The sequence below is a fragment of the Melanotaenia boesemani genome, chromosome 20 (genome assembly GCF_017639745.1).
Source record: "Melanotaenia boesemani isolate fMelBoe1 chromosome 20, fMelBoe1.pri, whole genome shotgun sequence".
Lineage (NCBI taxonomy): Eukaryota > Metazoa > Chordata > Actinopteri > Atheriniformes > Melanotaeniidae > Melanotaenia > Melanotaenia boesemani.
Genome location: NC_055701.1, coordinates 372,348 through 393,142, shown reverse-complemented (window position 1 = coordinate 393,142; position 20,795 = coordinate 372,348). Strand labels below are relative to the sequence as shown.

The 20,795-nt window shown below is 44.4% G+C and overlaps 1 protein-coding gene across 2 annotated transcripts in view; it reads left to right on the top strand.

The window, feature by feature from the left end:
• The window catches only part of gabrg1 (gamma-aminobutyric acid type A receptor subunit gamma1), a 28,926-nt gene extending 18,106 nt beyond the window's left edge, over nucleotides 1–10,820 (top strand). Inside the window, exons 4-10 of one of the 2 annotated variants that reach the window (XM_041972305.1) lie at nucleotides 5,177–5,211; nucleotides 5,308–5,397; nucleotides 5,647–5,729; nucleotides 8,057–8,194; nucleotides 8,296–8,448; nucleotides 9,577–9,779; nucleotides 9,853–10,820. In XM_041972305.1, coding sequence (XP_041828239.1) covers nucleotides 5,177–5,211; nucleotides 5,308–5,397; nucleotides 5,647–5,729; nucleotides 8,057–8,194; nucleotides 8,296–8,448; nucleotides 9,577–9,779; nucleotides 9,853–10,134 — 984 coding nt within the window. In that variant the 3' untranslated portion in view covers nucleotides 10,135–10,820. Of the gene's footprint in view, nucleotides 1–5,176; nucleotides 5,398–5,646; nucleotides 5,730–8,056; nucleotides 8,195–8,295; nucleotides 8,449–9,576; nucleotides 9,780–9,852 lie in introns of both variants that reach the window. The other variant, XM_041972304.1, reaches the window with a different exon arrangement.
• Nucleotides 10,821–20,795: the final 9,975 nt, after the last annotated feature.

The following is a 20,795-nucleotide window of genomic DNA, read 5'->3' as shown; positions in this document are numbered from 1 at the left end:
CACGCCCCCTGGCGACAGGAAGTCATGGTTTTTACTCGGAGACCCACTTATCTCACGTTTTGGACACAACCAGGTCCAAACTGGGTCAGACAGCAGAAAACAAGTTGGTGATGATATTCATTGAAAACTGTTGCTCTATGCTGCAGGATGAGACCGTGGCGCCATGGCGAACTTCGATAAGACGCCATGACATCATAAATCACTATAAATCCCTCAATTCTGATCCAATCCCCATCAGACTTGCAGGGATTAATCAGGGTGTGTCCCTGAACAGATTCATATGACCAATTCCAGACTAGCCTCAAGCCCCGCCCACTTCCAACAGGAAGTGCTTTTTTTCACACTCAGGGATCCATCTTCTCAGGAATGAAACTTACACACTTGAAAGTGCTTCACAACAGGTCAAACCCTTTCATGATACCACAAGAAAAATCTCAAGTTGCTTCGCCAAACGTAACCATGGCGAATAGTGGTCCGACGCCATCAAACAGGAAGTACTTGTGACTGACCCTTTGTAATGTTGAGCTTCACCAAACTCACAACGAAAGAGTGTGGTCAGAGAAGGAACTCAGCCACATTAACATATGCTGGAAAAATTGCAATATGGCTCTATAGCGCCCCCTACAAATATTTAATTGATCATAACTGCCCACTACATTGACCGATATGGCTGAAATCCACAACATTGATAGAACTTGGAAGGATGTACAAAAAAGCCTCTTGGACCTATATGATAACTTTAACAGGAAGTCGGCCATTTTGAAAAAATTGTCATTTTGGGCGTCATTTTTGCATGTTTCTTTGCCTTGCATTTGAACGAACTCCTCCTACAGATTTTATCCTACTTACCTCAAACTAAGTCTGAACACTCCAGAGGCATGTGTGGTCAAAAGTTATTGAAAATTTTCTAATAGGAGGTGGCGTTCAGCGGCGGCGCCTCATCAAGTTTTGATGTTTCGCCATCAAGCATGGAATCCATTATTTCTGAAATACAACACTCATTCTGTAGCAAACTGCACATGTTTCACTTCAGTTCCATGCCAACCACAACTACAAGTCCTGATGTTGTCATCTGGACATTGCTCAACGCTGCATGGCGAGACCGTGGCGCCATGACAAGGTTGGATAAGACGCCGTGACATCATTAATCTGTATAAATCCCTCAATTTTCATCCAATCAATATGACACTTACAGTAATTAATCAGGGTCTGCTCCTGAACAGATACATGTACCTACTTCTGGTCTTGACCTAAGCCACGCCCCCTGGAAACAGGAAGTGCCTTTCTCAGACACCGGGGTCCAGCTCATCAGAGATTAACCTCAGACACTCTACAGTGCTTCAGATCAGGTCAAACCCTTTCATGACACTACAGAAAAAAAACCTCAAGTTCCGTTGTCCAGCAAAACCATGGCGAATGGCGTCCACCGCCATGAAACAGGAAGTACTTGTAACTGACCTAATGTACTCCTGATCTCCACCAAACTCGGCAGGGAGGACAGTGGTCAGGCCTGGAACTGATTCAAATAGACATATGCTGGTTATTTGGCTCTATAGCACCCCCTATGGTTATATCATTCGCCATGAAACAGGAAGTGGCTCTAGCCCTGCTGTCAGTTGACCAGTTGAGCTGATATTTTCCTGTTCTCATTAGAGTTCCAACATGAACATGGTACTACATGAAAACAACTATAGCGCCACCTAGTGGCCACGTGGAATTTTCCTCTTGATAACATCATGCTCCGGTTTGTGGGAATTCAACACAGTTTGTATGAAACAAGGTCATGAATGCTTTAGATGTCATGACTGGTCAGGCTGAGGTGCAAGTTCATCTTCTGATGACGAACATCCCCTCATGATGGAGATAAACTCTGGAAGAATGGGTTTATGGCTGTGGGCAAGAGCGGCTGTGTTGCTGGAGGGAGGCTGTTGGCCGATGGGGCGGTGCAATAGGCCGAAGCGGCGCCAGAGGTGCGAGGGCCTCCAACGCTGCTTGCAGCTTTAATTTGTACATGTTACTTCTTGGGGATGCCATCAGGAGACACGGCATTGATTTTCACAGCTATGCTGATGATACACAGCTTTACATCGCCATGTCTCCTGATGACCTGGAGCCAGTTAACGTCCTTTTAAACTGGATTTTAGATAATAAGCCATGGATGGCAGAGAACATCTTACAGTTCAACCAGGACAAAACTGAAGTTTTAATTATCGGCCCCGAGGGCAAGAGAGAGATCATTTTACCAAAACTAGTTCATTTCACTCCCTCTGTGTGTGTGAAAAACCGAGGTGTTCTTTTTGAATCTGAGCTGGATTTTATTCCACACATCAGAAATGTCACAGAGGATTTTATCATCTTAAAAACATCACCAGAGTCTGCCCATTTCTCTCTCTTGCCAGCACGGAGGTGCTGATGCTTTATTATTGTAAAGCCCTGCTCTCTGGTCTTCCCAAAGATGCCATTTCAAACCTACAGCTACTTCAGAACTTAGTGGCACGAGTTCTGACGAGGACCAGAGGGCGGGAACACATTACATCAGTTTTAAAATCGCTGCATTGGCTCCCCGTGCATTTCAGGATTGATTTTAAGCTTCTTTTAGTAGTTTATAAATGTCTTAATGGTCTTGGGCCCTCTTATTTATCCGACTTGCTTTTAAATTATGAACCCTCACGGACCCTGAGGTCCTTTGGAACCGGTCTATTAAGGCTCTTTCCGACTGTAGGAACCTTTTGCAGTTCCTATAACCTTTTCAGGAACCAGGCCGTTTTTTCGTGCATTCCGACATATAGGAACTAGGGAACAAAGCCCCCAGTTCCTATAACCATTTTAGCTCCTGCTCCGAGGCAGGGTCTGAACGGGGTTCTATAGGAACCCTCATGACGTAGGTGTTTGGTGACTGGTAGCTACACCCCTTGCCAGATTTCCGCATTTTGTGTCCCCGCCACATTTAAAAAACATGGTTGCACATACGGACAAAAACAACAACAGAGCAAGCAATAAATGGACCGACGAGGAGGTCGAAGCTCTTCTGACCGTCTACGCCACAGAGGATTTTCAGAGAGGTTTTGAAGGTTCGCAGTGAAATATAAAAATATTCCTGACGATCAGCTCTCAGTCAGAGAACGCGGGATAACGCGAAGCAGCGCATGTAGAAAACTCACACAAGACTACAAATAAATTAAGGACCACGACAACCGGAGCGGGACGAACCGAACAAACAGTAAATTGGACAGCTTGTACCACCGACATGTTTACTCGGGCAACGCGGCAGCAAATGACTCCTGCGTGCGGCAGAAAAAGCCAGTGTGATATGGAGAGCATATACACATGTAAATAGTTATTTTTGCTATGCTGTATTCATTATAAAAAAATAAATGACTTTGTAAAGAGTCTGAAGTTTTCAGTTTGTGTCTGTTAGATGTGCTTTGGCCACATCTATAAAATATTAGCTAATAAAAATATTGAGTAGTTATTAACTTATCACAGCTATGAAATATTAAATAATCCATCTTTGGTCGCTACATTTTAAGTCTTATCCTGGGTGTAAATTACATTAGTTCATCAACTTTATAATATGCTCCATATCACAGAACAAAGTTTGTCATGTTTAACCAAGATCTGACACAAATTACACACCTGTAAACATTTCATCACCCTTTTTATATTTTTACCTTCATATACGCTAAATCTGTGTGACTATGTCCTCATAATTCTAAACCATAACTCAGACACAACCAACCCTTCAGTGACGGATTTCTCCTCCACCTTCTACTGATGATTCCATAAAACACACAAAGCTTAATAGCAGATGATGAGATCTTTATTTTACACATAACACACACACACACAAAAATAAAAAAAAATAAAAAAATGAAATGATGCATTTTCTATGGAACATTTTCTCTTTAAATGTGTACATCATGTATACATGTATGTTCTGTCTGTGGAACTTCCAGAACATGATGCTTATTATGAAGAGGTGTGTTGTGATTAGCTGGAAGGCAGGAGGTAAAGCATCCAGGCGGTTCTCCATCTCCTTCAGTATCTGCAGCAGGTGGTTGTGTCCATCCTCTCCAGTGCAGCTTCAGGCGGCCACAGATGTATTGAAATGTCTCCCTGGACGTACAGAAATTCTCTGTCCACTGCTCATCGGTAAAATTGAGAACAACCTTTTCCCACTAGTTATCAGCTTTGCTCCGGACCAGCCGGACGGTGAGGAGTTCAATGAGCTGCAGCAACGTCTGAAACACAGAACACGAGTTACAATAAACACGCCGTCTGAAATGTTTACTCATAAGACACGTATACAATCGGCGCATGTTTAATAAGTTAAACTTACACGTCGTCTCCTTTGTCTGCGGCGTATCTCCTGCCGCTGGATTCTTCATCTTCTGACTTTCAGGAGCCTTCCAGCCTCGACGTGAGACGCCTGGTTGTATCGTCCATCAGTAACATCTCCATCAAGCAGAGCATGAACACGACGATCTCTTCCTTCTCCATATTAGCTTGCCGTGTTGTTTTGTTTTTAGCGGGTTTTGTTTTGTTGTTATGTGGCGCAAAAGTCACACGTCACTGTCGCAGACGTATGCGTCACATCGGTCCCGCTACCGCCCCCCACTCATGTGTGAATGCAACATGAAACAGTTCCCCTGGAGAAGGTAGTTCTTAGAACTAGGACAGTTATTAGAACTGTGTTCTTAGAACTTCTCTGTCGGAATGCGCCTTTAGTTGTTCCAAGGGTGAGGACCAAGACATACGGTGAGGCCTCTTTCTATTGTGACGGCCCTCGTCTGTGGAACAGTCTGCCAGAGAACCTCAGGGCTGCAGACTGTTGATTTTTTTAAAAAGAGGCTTAAGACCTTTTAACTAAATTTTATTTAATCTTAAGCTTATTTTTTTTATTTTATATCTTATTTTATTTTCATTTCATTTTACTCAACTGTATCAATTTTTTGATGTATATATGCATGTTCCTGCGTGCAACTGTAACTTTTTTCCCGTTATGTCGTTTCTTTTTGTTTTAAGATGCATAAATTGATTTTTCATGTAAAGCCCCAGCATGAAAAGTGCTTTATAAATAAAGTTTGATTGATTGATTGCTGAATTTTATCTGTAGATTTATGTTTTGTCCATGAATGTGTGCTGTTGGCTTTACTTGTGCTGATTTCTGTTGCAGGAATACACCATTGACATCTTCTTTGCTCAGACGTGGTACGATAGCCGACTCAAGTTCAACAGCACAATGAAACTGCTCATGCTCAACAGTAACATGGTAGGCAAAATCTGGATTCCCGACACCTTCTTTAGGAATTCCCGAAAATCAGACGCTCACTGGATCACAACTCCCAACCGTCTCCTGAGGCTGTGGGGAAACGGTAGAGTCATGTACACGCTGAGGTAGGACACTATGTGACCTCTCCAGCAGCCATTTTTAATGTTACTGTTTATGTTATTGTTTGTGCAGCTTTAGTGTTGGTTTACTTTTGTTGTGAAACGATCCCAACTCACCAGAGCATGATACCATTTACTACTTAATGGTGTAATCCGAGAGAGAACAGGCAGAGCGTTTTCTAAATGTTTAATCACATTTAGGAGGACAAAATGCTGAGACTTGATTTTTCTGTGTCACACTTGTTTTTTTATCAGGTTGACTATTAACGCGGAGTGTTACCTTAAGCTGCATAACTTTCCAATGGATGAGCACTCGTGTCCGCTGGAGTTTTCAAGCTGTAGGTGGTCAAACGTAAACCCCCTCATGTTTGAACCCGCCATCTCGACTCGGCTTTTTTGTGGGCTAGCATACTGGCTGAGCCTGTAGTCTTTCTCCTCGCCAATGGGTCCATCTGCTTGAGGCTGTACCAATCTGTCATCTGCTCCACCAGCAGAAACAGGAGGTCATCCAGTACCATTTTCTCCAACAGACTTAATGAATTATGCACCCTCTCCAAGTTTGATTCATGCTGTCTGTGTCATCCTTCATTTTTCTCTTACATCGTGCTTTTTGCCTCCTTTGTCTTACCATGATCTTAATCTCCCACACACAGTAGAAAATACAAAGACCATTCCATGGAGATGAGGACAAAACATCAGACGCACTTCAGTCACACCAAATGTCATCAAATGAGCAGATGTTTCTGGTAAAAACAGCTTATTCCTTAAAGAAAGCATTTGCTTGCACTTGTAAAGATGTTCTCAGTAGAGATGGAGTTTTTACTACCAATGAGTTTCAGTAGATCAATAAGACGTGTAGGACGACAGCTGCAGGCAGAAAACATGGCCGCCAACTTTCCCGCCTCCTAAAACAGAACAGTTTTATTTACCTGAAGCTTGAAGGCCATACACAGCTCCAAACGACATGCTCCACCTACCGACACGCACGACATCGAAGCGTGGCCACACATCACCCTTCAGGCTCTTCCAACTACATCTCAGCTCTTCTTCTATGGTGCTTTTCTAGTTATTTAGCTTTTACAGCAACATGGTTTAATAAACAGTCCAGTATTTCTAAACTAAAATACCCACAAACCCATCCTAAAAGAAACATGTTGGTTTGCTCTTCAGGTGAGAAAACCTGGTCTGATGTTGTGAATTCGAACTTTCAACCATGTGTGAATGTTGTTGAAAACATTTGGTAAAATTTGGTCCGCGTTTTGTGTTCCTCTCCATCGTGTTAACAGTTAAATAACCAGATCACGATGCATCAACTCCCCACATTACCCTGAAGAACAGACTGATAAAAAGCTCGTAAACGTACGTTAAAGTCTCCACAGCCGTCAGAGATAACGCTTTTCCTTTTGGTGCCGAGGATGGTGGCTGATGTCTGCATCACTGTCACAGCAATTAGAGCTAAAAAGCATAAAAACATCTAATTTAGTAAAGTTTGGGAACTTCTTGGTATATTTCTAACTATGTAAACACCAGGTAAGCTGCACTCAACCCAACATTTAACATTTTCATAAAAACCCGATGTCTTTCCGCTACCGAAGCTGCAGAGTTATCGTCATGGAAACCATCTCGTTGACCCTTTCAGATGTCCCTCCATCACTATATTGTGCAGATCGTCTGCAGTCAGAGACATTTTGCTCATTTGAGGAAATTTGCTGCGGCTGAGCAGCTGCTGCATCTGGAATGCTCCTTGCTGCTCATGCTGTTCCCTGTGATCTGCAGACTGTAGAAGAAGAAGTGGACGTAGCCGCCGTCATCTCGCTCATTTCTGCAGCTTTTGCAATTGGATGAGGAGATAAGCTCCAAGTTATCTGATGAGCTATGATGTAGCATGGTTAGCTTGATGCTAACCGTTGCTACGTTTCTGGACAGCAACACACCAGTTATATGGAAGGACTTCATAGATTTTTATTCTGGAATAAAACATTTGACCTTTTGAGTTTCTAACTATTATCCTGTATCATGTTTTTCCATGGTCCTGATTTTTCTCCAGTGAGATGAAGAGACTCAACCAATCAGGATGCAAACATCCCCGTATGTCCTCATCAGCTGGCAGTGGCTAGAGCTGTTTAACTTAACTAAAATTTGTCAAAAGTCGTCTGAGATGAGCCATTTTTGGACACTAACAACAAAAACAGGTTTTATACATCCTCTCAGCATTTAAGCATTAAGACCTTTTACTCAGCCAGAAAACCGGAGATCAGAATCCCTGAAGAGACCATTTGGTCCATTTAACTAAAGCCGACATACTTACTGGTTAAAACCAGTTAATGAACAGAGTAAAACTAATGTCTCCGCTGACAATAAAAAAATCTTATCAATCTAAGCGAATGGAGGTCTTGACCTGCCTCTTGGTCTATGACGCCCCCCACACATGAACACCTGTTGGACATCTTGCTGTCATTTTCTAAATTTAGGTGATGGCATCAAAATGAATGATGGGGAAAGTTGGACTTTGTTCATCCTGAGAGAAGCTGAGTTTATGGAAGGTGGCTACGTCTGCAGCTTCCTCACAGTCTGTGTGCACGGTGACCTACTGGTAGAGGTTGAAGGAATCAGGGAGGCTTGTCATTGACCCGTCCCGTGTCTGTACTGGGGGGGGGTCCTGCAGATGGTTATCCTAAGAACGAGATCATGTATCGGTGGCAGAGACGAGCAGTGGAGGTGGCCGACCAGCGCTACTGGAGACTCTACCAGTTTGCGTTTGTAGGGATGAGGAACACCTCGGATGTGGCACACACACAGTCAGGTTGGAGAATATTCTCCTTCCTCACACTTATATCACAAAAACTAAAACATTCCCGAAACTGATACATTATTTTTTTCCTGATGCATTTATTTAACTTTCAGGAGAATATGTGATCTTGACCATCTTTTTTGACCTGAGTCGGAGGATGGGCTACTTCACCATCCAGACCTACATTCCCTGCAGCATGATCGTGGTCTTGTCCTGGGTCTCCTTCTGGATTAATAAGGATGCCGTCCCAGCTCGTACATCTCTAGGTTTGATGTTTTACTTCTTGTTAATAACAACCTCCCACCTGAATCTCCTCGTGAACACCTGCTCAGGGTACAGTCAGGGTTCAGTTTGAGTCTCCTGGGCTTCCATCGTAACATGGAGTATTCTTTTAGTGTCTTAATTAGTAAGTAAATAAAGCTATTTAAAATTTATTCTGACATGTTTAAGACCATCATATCACATTTCTGTTAATAAATCTGCCAGTTTTCCTTCAAACAACCCTGGAAATGTACCACATCTGCAGTTAACACATAAACAATGCATCTCAAAATATAAAAGCAGGTTTATGTGCTTTACATAAAAGAAGATAAAGAGAAACAGAGAAACAAATAAAATCATACTAAAATAGAATTAAAAGGCTGTGCAAAAGTCCTCATAAAAATTATATAAATCTCCAACATGGCCCACATTTGGCCCAAACATGGTCCTCATTTAGCTCAAACTTGGCCCACATTTGGCCCAAACATGGTCCTCATTTAGCTCAAACTTGGCCCACATTTGGCCCAAACATGGTCCTCATTTAGCTCAAACTTGGCCCACATTTGGCCCAAACATGGTCCTCATTTAGCTCAAACTTGGCCCACATTTTGGCCCAAACATGGCCCACACTTGACCTGGCCCATACTAAACTCGGCATAGTTTTTGGCCTACTTTGTCTATCTTAAAACCAGCAGCTGTTCCACATCAGGCCAGGTCAAAATTCCCAAATTTCCCTGAGGACTCTCCAAAGGGATTAATAAAGTATTTCTATTCTATTCAACTTGAGTTGAACTGGGTCAAACCATGACCTTTAGGGCACATCTGGCCCACACAAATGCCAAAAGCCTGCCCAGATATATCGAATGTCTGAGGTTATTCTACTGTTCTGTTACGTTTTAGATTTTTTTTTTTTTTGATGGCTTCAATGGTTCAATGAGCTTCATACCAGACATTCCTCAGATTCAGGAAGTAATGATTGTTCAGTGATTCATGTGCAGAAAATCCAAAGTTCTTGTTACATGGCGTCCTTCATCCTGAGCTTCAAGGAGACAGTATTCACTGTTTTGGTTTGTTTCTGTGGGACAGAAATTCAAGTGTAAAATTCAGCTGAGTTTCTCTGGTGATCCTTTCAGGCATCACTACCGTGCTCACCATGACAACCCTGAGCACCATCTCCAGGAAGTCGCTGCCAAAGGTTTCTTACATCACCGCCATGGATCTGTTTGTCTCTGTCTGCTTCATCTTCACCTTTGCTGCTCTCATGGAGTACGGCACTCTGCACTACTTCACCAGCAACCGGCAGTCCAAGAAGACCAAAACCAACGTTGCCGTGCAGGTAACTGCCGTTAATTCCTTCTTTTCCTGCTTTCTTTTGTCTCTACGGTAAAATAACCGTCTTCCCTCTGCAGCAGAAGGTTCCCAGCATGGTGAACATCCGGCCCGGCACGTCCCTGCTGCAGATGAACAACATCGCTCCCTACCATGAAGAGGACGACTTCGCTTATGAGTGCTTGGACGGAAAAGATTGCGCCAGCTTCTTCTGCTGCTTCGACGACTGCCGTTCGGGGGCTTGGCGCGAGAACAGGATGCACGTTCGAGTTTCCAAGATCGATTCTTACTCACGAATATTCTTCCCCACTGCTTTTGGCCTTTTCAACCTAGTTTATTGGATAGGTTATCTGTATTTATAAAAGCTTATAAAACAAACTGCTGGAGTTTGACGTCTGCAAACATTCACATGAACGAAGCTGAACCACCTTCAGTTTGCTGCAGAAAGACCTGACGCAGCAAAAGCTGTTTGCACACATTAAATTCCAGCCTGCATACAGGATATATCGCCATGACAACCCAGATGTTTTTTTACTCTTTGCCACCGTGCTATTGATGTGGTCAATGTGCAGGAAGGATGGAACTGGAACATGGAGAAGATCTAAACTCTAAACAGAGAAAACTGAATATTTAAAGAAGCTGCAGGAACTTTGTGTCACCCTCACACAAACAGGATTCTTTAAACACCCGATGACTTTCGTTTCCTCCGTTAGCATCTGTCTGTGAGGTCAAACTGCTTAGAAACTGCAGCATTAAAAGGTTTTAACTTTTGTCCAAACGTACGCGGTCAGGATCTAACGGTTGGCTTTATACTTTGGTGTGACTCTTCATACCGATGAAGGGAAGCCGTCACCGATGCAGCATCTCATTTTCAGCTGGGAATTCAAAGTTCCTGCCGGAATCTTATGTGTATGATAAGCACTGGAAATAAACCCAAATTGGGATGTCTCAGTCTTACTGGCGGCCGTCTGTGAGCTGGGTCCTCATTTCGTCCATGCTTGACTTCAACTTTGCCCTCATAAAAAAAACAGATCGTTCCTTTAGAAATTTAAAATATGAAAGCTTCCCTTTCACACGATGTTCATCCAGATGTTCAACAGAAACAAGAAATCATTCAGAGAAAAATCTTAAATTTGACTCAGTAACGTCATAAAATGTGTCTAAAAGCAAAGTAAACGTAAATCTGCATGTAAACTGTTCTGCTGATGGACAGGGTTGTACAAATGTTAAAAACTTTTTGTTTTACTGTTAACCCGATGAAGCGGAACGCAAAACTGTCTGAGGCCTGCACGTGATGGACATGACGTGCACGTAACGGCTGAGCAAAAATCCGACATCTTCGGCATTAACAGCTAGCATGAGGACGAACTTCAACTTTTGGGAGGCTGGCTGAGAGTCCGGTTTGTTTGGGGATGAAGGAACTCTGCTCCTACAAATGTAGGTCTTGGTTAGCTTCAGCTCAACCAGATACAGGAAGTGGACTACAACGCATGGCATTGTGGGTAAATACAACCAAACACTCAAGTAGGATAACCGGGAGAAATATCTGGTGGTCAGACATGGAAGAACTCGGTAAAAGTTCTGCTAAAAACCTGATGAACCCAAGACCACTAGGATCTGATGCAGTTCCATGTTTTACTTGATGGAGACAAGTTGTCCTGCATTCACCAATAGATGAACCAGTTTTCTTCTTCATTGGTTGTCTCCACAAGGATGAGAAACTATGTTCCACGTTTCCTCTCAGAAAGTAGTCGTAGTCCCTGATCATGATCTTATAATCACAGCATCTGAATCGTGATGAATCGTGACGAATTGTGAAGAATTGTGAAGAATCGTGGTGAATTGTGAGGAATCGTGGTGAATTGTGACGAATCGTTATGAATCGCAACGCACTGTGATGAATCATGAAAAATCGTGACGAATTGTGAAAAAACGTGATGAATTGTGATGAATCGTGAGGAATCATTATGAATCGTGATGAATCGTGAAAAATCATGACGAATCGTGATGAATTGTAAGGAAATTTGACGAATCATGAGGAATCATTATGAATATTGACGAATCGTTAGGTATTGTGACGAATCGTGAAAAATCGTGAGGAATTGTGATGAATCGTGACGAGCTGAAGGTTCCTAGCTCCGGGAGCGACCCTCTTCCCTCTGGTTTCTGTGGTGGATGATGTTTCTGATGGAATCAGGTGGAGATTCGGGGACGTGACGAGTTTCAAGGAAGACTTGAAATATGGCGTCAGCAACACAGGACGGGACCGTGGCGGAAACAATGTTTCAAGCTCTGAAAGAGTTCAGGATTACCGATCGTCTATGGTCAAAACAAGCTGTTCACGCAGCTATTTGATGAAATTGAGATAAAATGTTCTTCCTAATCAGCCCACGTTGCTCACGTCAAAGCGTTCCAGTCGCATCAAACCTGTCCGTCATGTAAACATCAGCTGGAAGAAATGTGTTTCCATGGAAACCAAGCTACAGATAATCTGGGGTCAATAACTCACATCTTCAATTAGACGGAGGGATGATGGTGGTGATGATGATGTCTCCCAACAAACAGTCTGGATCTCAGTCCGAGTTCAGATTTATTGATGAAACTGAAAAAAAAAGAAAAGAAAAAAAGCCTCATGACAAGAATCCATCCTACAGACCTGATCCATCAGCTGGTCAGTCAGCTGATCCAGTGACATCCTGAACGAATTCAAGCTTCCAGAAAATAAAAATAAAAACTGAAAGTAAGAAACAAAACAAAACCATCTGCATGAACATCGCTCCTGAGCGGCGCTTCCATCGTCCATCTTTCGGCCTGAAGTTGGAACTAATGCAGCTCCAGTGTGGGAAATTTTCCATCCTCCTCCATCTGTACGTCAGCAGCAGCAGTCATGCGATGAGGATGTGTTCATGAAAAACCAGGTCCAGGTCTCCTCTGCTGAGGCTCTTCACTGTTTCTGCTAAGTGTATTAACAGGAACATAAATGAGAAGCTTCCATAACTGCATCTAAACGAGGCCTGGTGGCGTCTCCGAACACCGGAACCCAGCTTTCCTTCGGTCTGTCCAGCCCAGACGTGTCCGCCCATTGTCCCAGATTATTCCTGCCCTCTGATAAAACGATGTAAAGGAAGCGATGCGTTATTAATGTGACTAAAATCCGTCCTCATTTAAAGTTGAACATTTTATGTAAATAGCATTTAGAAAAAAGATTCAGCTTTTGGCCCGAAACAACCTTTTTAGATGAAGTAGTTACCGGCAGCATTAACGTAGGCGTCGTGGCTTTCTGCTTTTTAACCAAGAGAAAATGTCCGGGTGGACACACACCCAGCGAGAGAAGATGCTATGAACATTGGCTTTTAAAAGGTTTGTAAACGTTCAGAAACACCAAAGAAACTGTGGAATATCCAAAACCTGTTTCCATGTCAGTCTCTGCATATGTTCAGCACCAAATCCAGACGTGTGTTAACCCCTAAACAGCATTGTCATGTTGCCAAGATGACCTGTCTGAATGACCATCCTGTTTTTATTGCAGGTTCCTAACCAGGAACCGATGGACAATAATCTATGCAAACATGGTAACTGTTGCTAGGGTGACGTCCAGGTCATCTGATCTGGAGGTGAAGATTTCCTCATTTTCCACAAGTTTTACGTTTCAGTTCAAACACAGTTACAGTCTGAAAGAACAGTTTATGCCAGCCTCAGAGGATCATCATCAGATCTGGAACCTGACTGGACCACACCGAGACCTCGTCCCCCTCCAGGCTGTCTGGTTCCTGTAGACTCTGACTGGACCACACAGACACCTCGTCCCCCTCCAGGCTGTCTGGTTCCTGTAGACTCTGACTGGACCACACAGACACCTCATCCCCCTCCAGGCTGTCTGGTTCCTGTAGACTCTGACTGGACCACACAGACACCTCATCCCCCTCCAGACTGTCTGGTTCCTGTAGACTCTGACTGGACCACACAGACACCTCGTCCCCCTCCAGGCTGTCTGGTTCCTGTAGACTCTGACTGGACCACACAGACACCTCATCCCCCTCCAGGCTGTCTGGTTCCTGTAGACTCTGACTGGACCACACAGACACCTCATCCCCCTCCAGGCTGTCTGGTTCCTGCAGTCAGGATGAGGTCTGAACTCTGACTGGACTACACCGATAGTCTGGAAGTGACCTGAGAACCCTCCAAGACTGATGCTCCTCTAAGATTTTTTTTGATGTCTTTCCTCCATGGCATCGTGGTCTGGATGCTGATCTGGACCATCTGACTTCCTGTGAGGCAGGGTGGATGGACGTGTTATTCACCGTTTGAGTTATAGTTTCTGATCCATCATGATGATCCTCTGATGTTGGAGTTAAAAACCTGAAAACCGAACATCCATCTAGTTTGTTTCACTGCTGTTCTGTAGCAAAACCAAACAGATTTCAGGTGTAGTGGCATGAACAGCAGAAAACGTTGTTTCCAGGCTGATGTTTTCAGGATGTTTTTCTTCACTTTGTTTGGTGAAATGAATCATATTTCATTAACGAGCGTTATGGTTAGATGGCTGAATCATGTGACCGTGTTTATATGTAATTATTCTAAACTAAAAGGTCTTTAAATGCATTTGCTAGCTGAAACTTGACATTTTCTTGATTTGCCCTCTTTGTAGTTAAAGAATGAAACAATACAGCATTTTTAAACCTCAAAACCTGGAAAATATGATGAGCAAAGCTGTTGACTGTAGAAATGAAAGCATGGGGCTCCAAATGTCATTAACCCGAGCCATATGAAGACATCACTATGTCCGTGTTCATCCTCTGTAAACATTGATCATGTTGTATTGTGACGACTACTTCACTGTACGACACTGTGACACAATAAAGCCGGGCCTGGAAAAGTCCATACTGTCTTTCTGATATTCTCTCCAGAACATGAACAAAACCAGAAATTTAGCTAATTTACAGCTGGTTTATTTTAAACGGGAAGCTCCAACATAAACATCACATTTGATAGAACCAAAGCACCACAACAACCACGATGGATGGAACCTCAGGCGGCTCAACACCTAGACTTACCAAGTTATACAGCTCGGAAGTTCAGTTATACAACTACCCGAGTTACACAGCTCAGGTAGTCAGTAGTTACATAATAGTCCAGCCAACATCCAGGCAGCATCCAACGACATTCCAGCTAGCATTCCAGCCAGCGTCCAGCCAGCAAACATCCAACAACATTACAGCCAGCATACAGCCACATTCCAGCCAGCATCCAACCACATTCCAGCCAGTATCCAGCCACATTCCAGCCAGCATCCAACCACATTCCAGCCAGCATCCAGCCACATTCCAGCTGGCATTCCAGCCAGCATCCAGCCAGCGAACATCCAACAACATTCCAGCCAGCATACAGCCACATTCCAGCTGGCATTCCAGCCAGCATCCAGCCACATTCCAGCCAGCATTCCAGCCAGCATCCAACCACATTCTAGCCAGCATTCCAGCCAGCATCCAGCCACATTCCAGCCAGCATCCCAGCCAGCATCCAGCCACATTCCAGCCAGCATTCCAGCCAGCATCCAACCACATTCCAGCCAGCATCCAACCACATTCCAGCTAGCATTCCAGCCAGCATCCAGCCAGCGTCCAGCCAGCAAACATCCAACCACATTCCAGCCAGCATCCAGCCACATTCTAGCCAACATTCAGCAACATTCCAGCCAGCATTCCAGCCAGCATCTAACCACATTCCAGCAAGCATTCCAGCCAGCATCCAGCCACATTCCAGCAGCCGTGATGCTGCTGATGTGACGACCGTTCAGGACCAGCCACCAGATCTGACGGTGAACACTCCATGTCAAAGCCTAACTAAGCTGTTAAAGCGGTTTACCCCTACATCATTTTGTTGTGTGCAGGAAATCAGGCTGCAAATATTCTGCATTTTGTGACATGTACTGCATGGCCAAATAAAAAACTACCTAACAAAAAGGTCCCTCTAACATCTGGTTGGACCTCCTTCATCTCTGATTCCAGCAGCTTCTCTGTGGCATCGTCTCAAGAAGCTTCTGCAAAGTCACCTGATTTATTTCCTCCAGAGTTGCATTAATTTCCCTACAAGTTCTGGTATTGATGATGGAGAGTCCGACCACTGAGCAAAGCCTTCTCCAGCACATCCCAGAGATCCTCCTTGGGGTTCAGGTCTGGACTCTGTGGTGGCCGATCCATGTGTGAACATGATGTCTCCTGTTCCCTGAACCACTCTTTCACAGTCTGAGTCCCAATAATCCTGCACTGAGCCATCAGGGAAGCTGGAATAACCTAGACCTGACCCTAGACCTGTCCCTAAACCCGAACCCAGACCTGACCCTAGACCCGAACCCAGACCCGAACCTAGACCTGTCCCTAAACCTGAACCCAGACCTGTCCCTAGACCCGAACCCAGACCTGAACCTAGACCTGACCCTAGACCTGAACCCAGACCTGTTAGCTTAGTGAAATCCAGGGGGAGGCTGCGTAGATCCTGACCTTTGTGCACACCACCCAGCTGTGCATCCGCTGCAGGTGTTTGAGTGTTTCTGGACTCGGCAGAGGTCATTCTGACTGGCAGGAATGAAGAATTCTGGTCTCTCCTGCCTCAGAGGGCCAATCCGATGCTGGCGTTTAGCTTTTGGCCACAGGAAGCAACTTTATAGAGGTCACCAGCTTCAACTCACCTGCCAGCAGCCATCTTCCCTCGACCTGCCTGTGGGCCGCGTACACTGATCCAGTCATATGAAGAACCAAGCAGCTCATGTGTTTTTTAACAGTTGTGATTAATAAATAGTTGTATCATTCTTCTTCTGAACATTTTAAAACTTTGACAGGCTGGGTTTGGGATAAACACCGCTGATGACTGCAGCCCATCAGACCGACCAGGGTCCAGCCTAGACCAGATTCAGTGCCTTGTTCTTAGACTTCCGTCTTTTTTCTCGATAAATTGGACATGTCATTGATGGTAACACTTCCGTCATCATCAGTCTGCTACGATGAAAAAGAAACCAAAGTACAGAAGTCCATCCTGTCTGAGGATTTTTCCACTTCAGATAAATCTGATCCCTTTTTTCCAGAGTGATCCATGTCAGGTTCTTTAGGCCTGCCTGGAGGAAGGACTGTCCAGCGAGAAAACTATGCTGTGCACAGAACCATAAAGAGTTGCGTGCAGTCGGCAACTTTTAATAATCCTGGACATCCAGAGCCAGCAGAACACAGCCACCATGTGCCACACCGAGTCAGCGTCATGTTCGGATTTTTTATAAAACGTGAAATTAAAAGGACCTCCAGCTGCAAGTCAGAGCCACTTTACTACGAAATGTTAATGCCAAAGAAAATACAAAATCCTGATTTCTGTCTGTTTGTGCTCTGGGTTCATTTGTTCTGGATCAGGGCTTGAATCACACAAAAATCTCTCATTTTTACTTCCGAGTCTTGGACATTTCCTAAAGTCTGTAGAAGTCCCACAGATGAAGACGGAGCGTTTTCATGGAGACATGTACATCTATCACCTTTAATAAATAATAGAGCTAATCTTAGCAGCCTGGCCTGCCATCTGAAGATTTCCACAGAAATCTGACTGAAGCCTCCGGGGTGGAGGGTTACAGTGAGCCTTGCAGAAAAATGCCTCATAAACAATGAATGACAGTCACGGTGGAAGTGCTCTACCAGATGCTGTTTCCATTTTTAAAGGATGGAGAAATTTCCCATTTATCCAGTCTCCCAACAGATAGATAGATAGACGGGTTCTATCAGATAAAAATCTGCTCACTTTCAACAGGCCGCCAACAGAAAAGGCAGCAAAGCCTGCCTGGTGTCGCAGTGGATCGCTAGGAGAGGTAAAGGAGCACAGTGCAGGAAGAAAAACATTTGTTTCCCTTCGTCTCTGCTCGTGTAGACATGTTGGGTTCTGAGCTCCACAGGAACAAATATCCTGAGGGTCAGAGATTCTCACCATAAATAATGTACTCTGGCTGAGTCCTGTCCTTCCTTGAAGCCTTACTCTTTTTTAAATCAGGAGAATGTGTAGACATTCACTGAGCCGGACCAACTCAGCCTTACCAAACCAGCTACTGGTGCCTCACTCTGCTCCTTCAGCTCTCTAAATGAGGACCAAGTCTCTAAACTTCTAGTCAACTCAAAACCCACGACCTGTCCTCTTGATCCTGTTCCCTCTAACATTCTGCAGAGCATTTTACCTACAATCAAACCTGCAGTAACCCATATTATCAACTCCTCTCTTAAATCCGGTGTCTTTCCCTCTGCCTTCAAGCAAGCTCGGGTTCCCCGCTGCTGAAGAAACCCACACTTAACCCAGCCCAGGTTGGAAACTACCGGCCGGTCTCACTGCTTCCATTCATGTCTAAACTACTAGAGCGTGCCGTCTTCAGTCAGGTACATGTTGTGGTAGTAGTAGTAGTAGTAGTAATAGTAGTGGTAGTAGTAGTAGTAGTAGTAACAGAGTTAGTGATTGTAGTGGTGATGTTAGTAGTAGTGGTAGTACTACTACCACTACTAACAGTTTAGTTTAGACCAAACTTGTCTGCATGTCTCCCATCAACATGTTTACCATTTCTGTTGTTTGCTCTCATGGCTACTTTAAACATTGACAGTGATGATGATGATGATGATGATCTTTATTAAATTCCATTAGAAAGATTATTGGTGAGCCATGTTAATTCATTTTAATACTACATTATCAATAAAGAGCAAAGACCATCAGACTGGATGAAAATCTGGATTAAATCCGGTTCAAACTGAACAGGAAGCCATTTCTGACGGCGCTACTCTGGACTGGGAGGAGGGCTTGCTTTGATGGCCCCTGTAAACTTTATTTCTATCTTTAAAACAACACAAACAAGCTGCTTCACTCTGGTTCAGGAAGTAAATTAAAACCATGAAGACTCCTTCTTACCTAAGACAAAGGTGAAGCACAACCAAAGCAGCTCACCAGAACGTCCAGCTTTCCTGAAGCTGGCCTTCCTCTGAGGCTGATCATGTACCTGGATTCAGGTGTGCTGATCAGAAAAGAAACAGACACTGGAGGGCCCACCCATCCTGGTCTGATAAGGTCATCAGACCACACCTCTGGAGTCTAAAGCAGGGGTGCCCAAGTCCGGTCCTGGAGATCTACTTTCCTGCTTTCAGATGCATTTCTTCTCCAGCACACCTGGATCAGATGAGCGTCTCGTTACCTGGCCTCTGCAGAGCTGGATGACATGTGGACGAGGGAGTTCAGCCATTTGGTTCAGGTGTGTTGGAGAAGGTGGGAAAGTAGATCTCTAGGACTGGACTTGGGCACCCCTGTTGTAGACTCCAGAGGTGTGGTCTGATGATCTTATCAGACCAGGATGGGCAGGCCTTCCAGAGTCTGTTTCACCAACATCCTAACCAGAGAAAAGCATCAGAAAAAAAGCTGGTACTGGATTAGTGCACTGGGACACAGTCCAAGGACCTGTTGCATAGAACCAAGACGAGGAATGAAGCTGGGATTCGCTGGTGATCCTGGATCTGATCTGTGGTCCAGTTGCACCAAAGCAGGATGGGGGAAAGTGGAGTGTGTTACGTCATCAGTTACCATGGAGATTTATTCTGTGGAGCTAGTCTGCTCCAGACCAGAATAAGTTCCAGGACCTATCTAATCTCATCCCTTATTACAGTCTGCAGACTAATCTGTTGTCTGCGTACAAATCGGACAACTACGTACCAATCTGAGGTCTAAGTATCAATCTGTGGTTTGATGTACAAATCTATGGTCTACATACCAATCTATGGTCTACATACCAATCTATGGTCTACATACCAATCTATGGTCTACATACCAATCTATGGTCTACATACCAATCTATGGTCTACGTACCAATCTGACGTCTATGTATCGAGCTGTAGTCTAAGTACCATCCTGCATTCTACATTGCCAATCTGTGTTCTATTTACCAACACTACTACCAACAGTACTGCTAACACTGCCAACACTACTGTTTACACTGCCAACACTATTGCTGACGCTGCCAATACTGCTAACACTACTGGCAACAGTGACAACACCACTGCCAACATTAACGACAGTACTGCCAATGCTAATTCCACCACTACTGCCAACAGTACCAACAATACTGGTAACACTGCCAACAATACTGGTAACACTGCCAACGCTACTGCCAACACTGCCACCACTTCTGCCAACAGTGCCAACATTACTGCTAATACTACCAACTCTAATGCTAACACTGCCAACACTACTACCAACACTGTTAACAGTACTGCTAACACTACTCCCAACAGTGCCAACACTAGTGCTTACATTGCCAACATTACTCCCAACAGTGCCAACACTAGTGCTTACATTGCCAACACTACTGCCAACAGTGACAACACTACTACTAACACTGCGAACACTACTGCAAAGAGTACTGCCAACACTACTGCCAATAAATTCAACACTACTGCTAACACTACCAACCCTACTGCTAACACTGCCAACGGTGTCAACACTACTCCTAACACTAAAATACTAAAAAATATTAAAAACCTCTGTCCTTGATCTGAGACTAGCAAGTATCCAGAAAATGTTCCAGCGTGCTCCTAATGTTCCTTAGTGGAGGAAATCCACTTTAACCGGCTGGCCTGGGCCGGTGGTCATCACCCTGTCGGCTGGATATCCTTGACACGCCGCTGTAGGAAGGGGAGAAGAAAGTGTAACTCAATTGGTGCAGGTTTCTGGGAGGAAGAAAGGTTACACGCCTGTGGTATCCACAAGGTCTTCCACTTTCCTTTACTTAGCTGGTAACAGGCGTTGCAGTAGTCTCCTCCAAACCTGGAGCCAATCCTGCAGCCTCTCCGGTCCTCCGCCCGCGATCCGTGCAGCTCCTCTGACTTCTTCAGTTCCGCCTCTACTGCCGCCTTGTCTCTGCTCAGTTCTCCTTCACTTCTGCACCACTTGATCTACTGCTTTTTCCTTGCTCATCCTCCTTCAGTCCTTAAGAGAGGCTCCTCATTACCCATTGTCCAATCCAGAG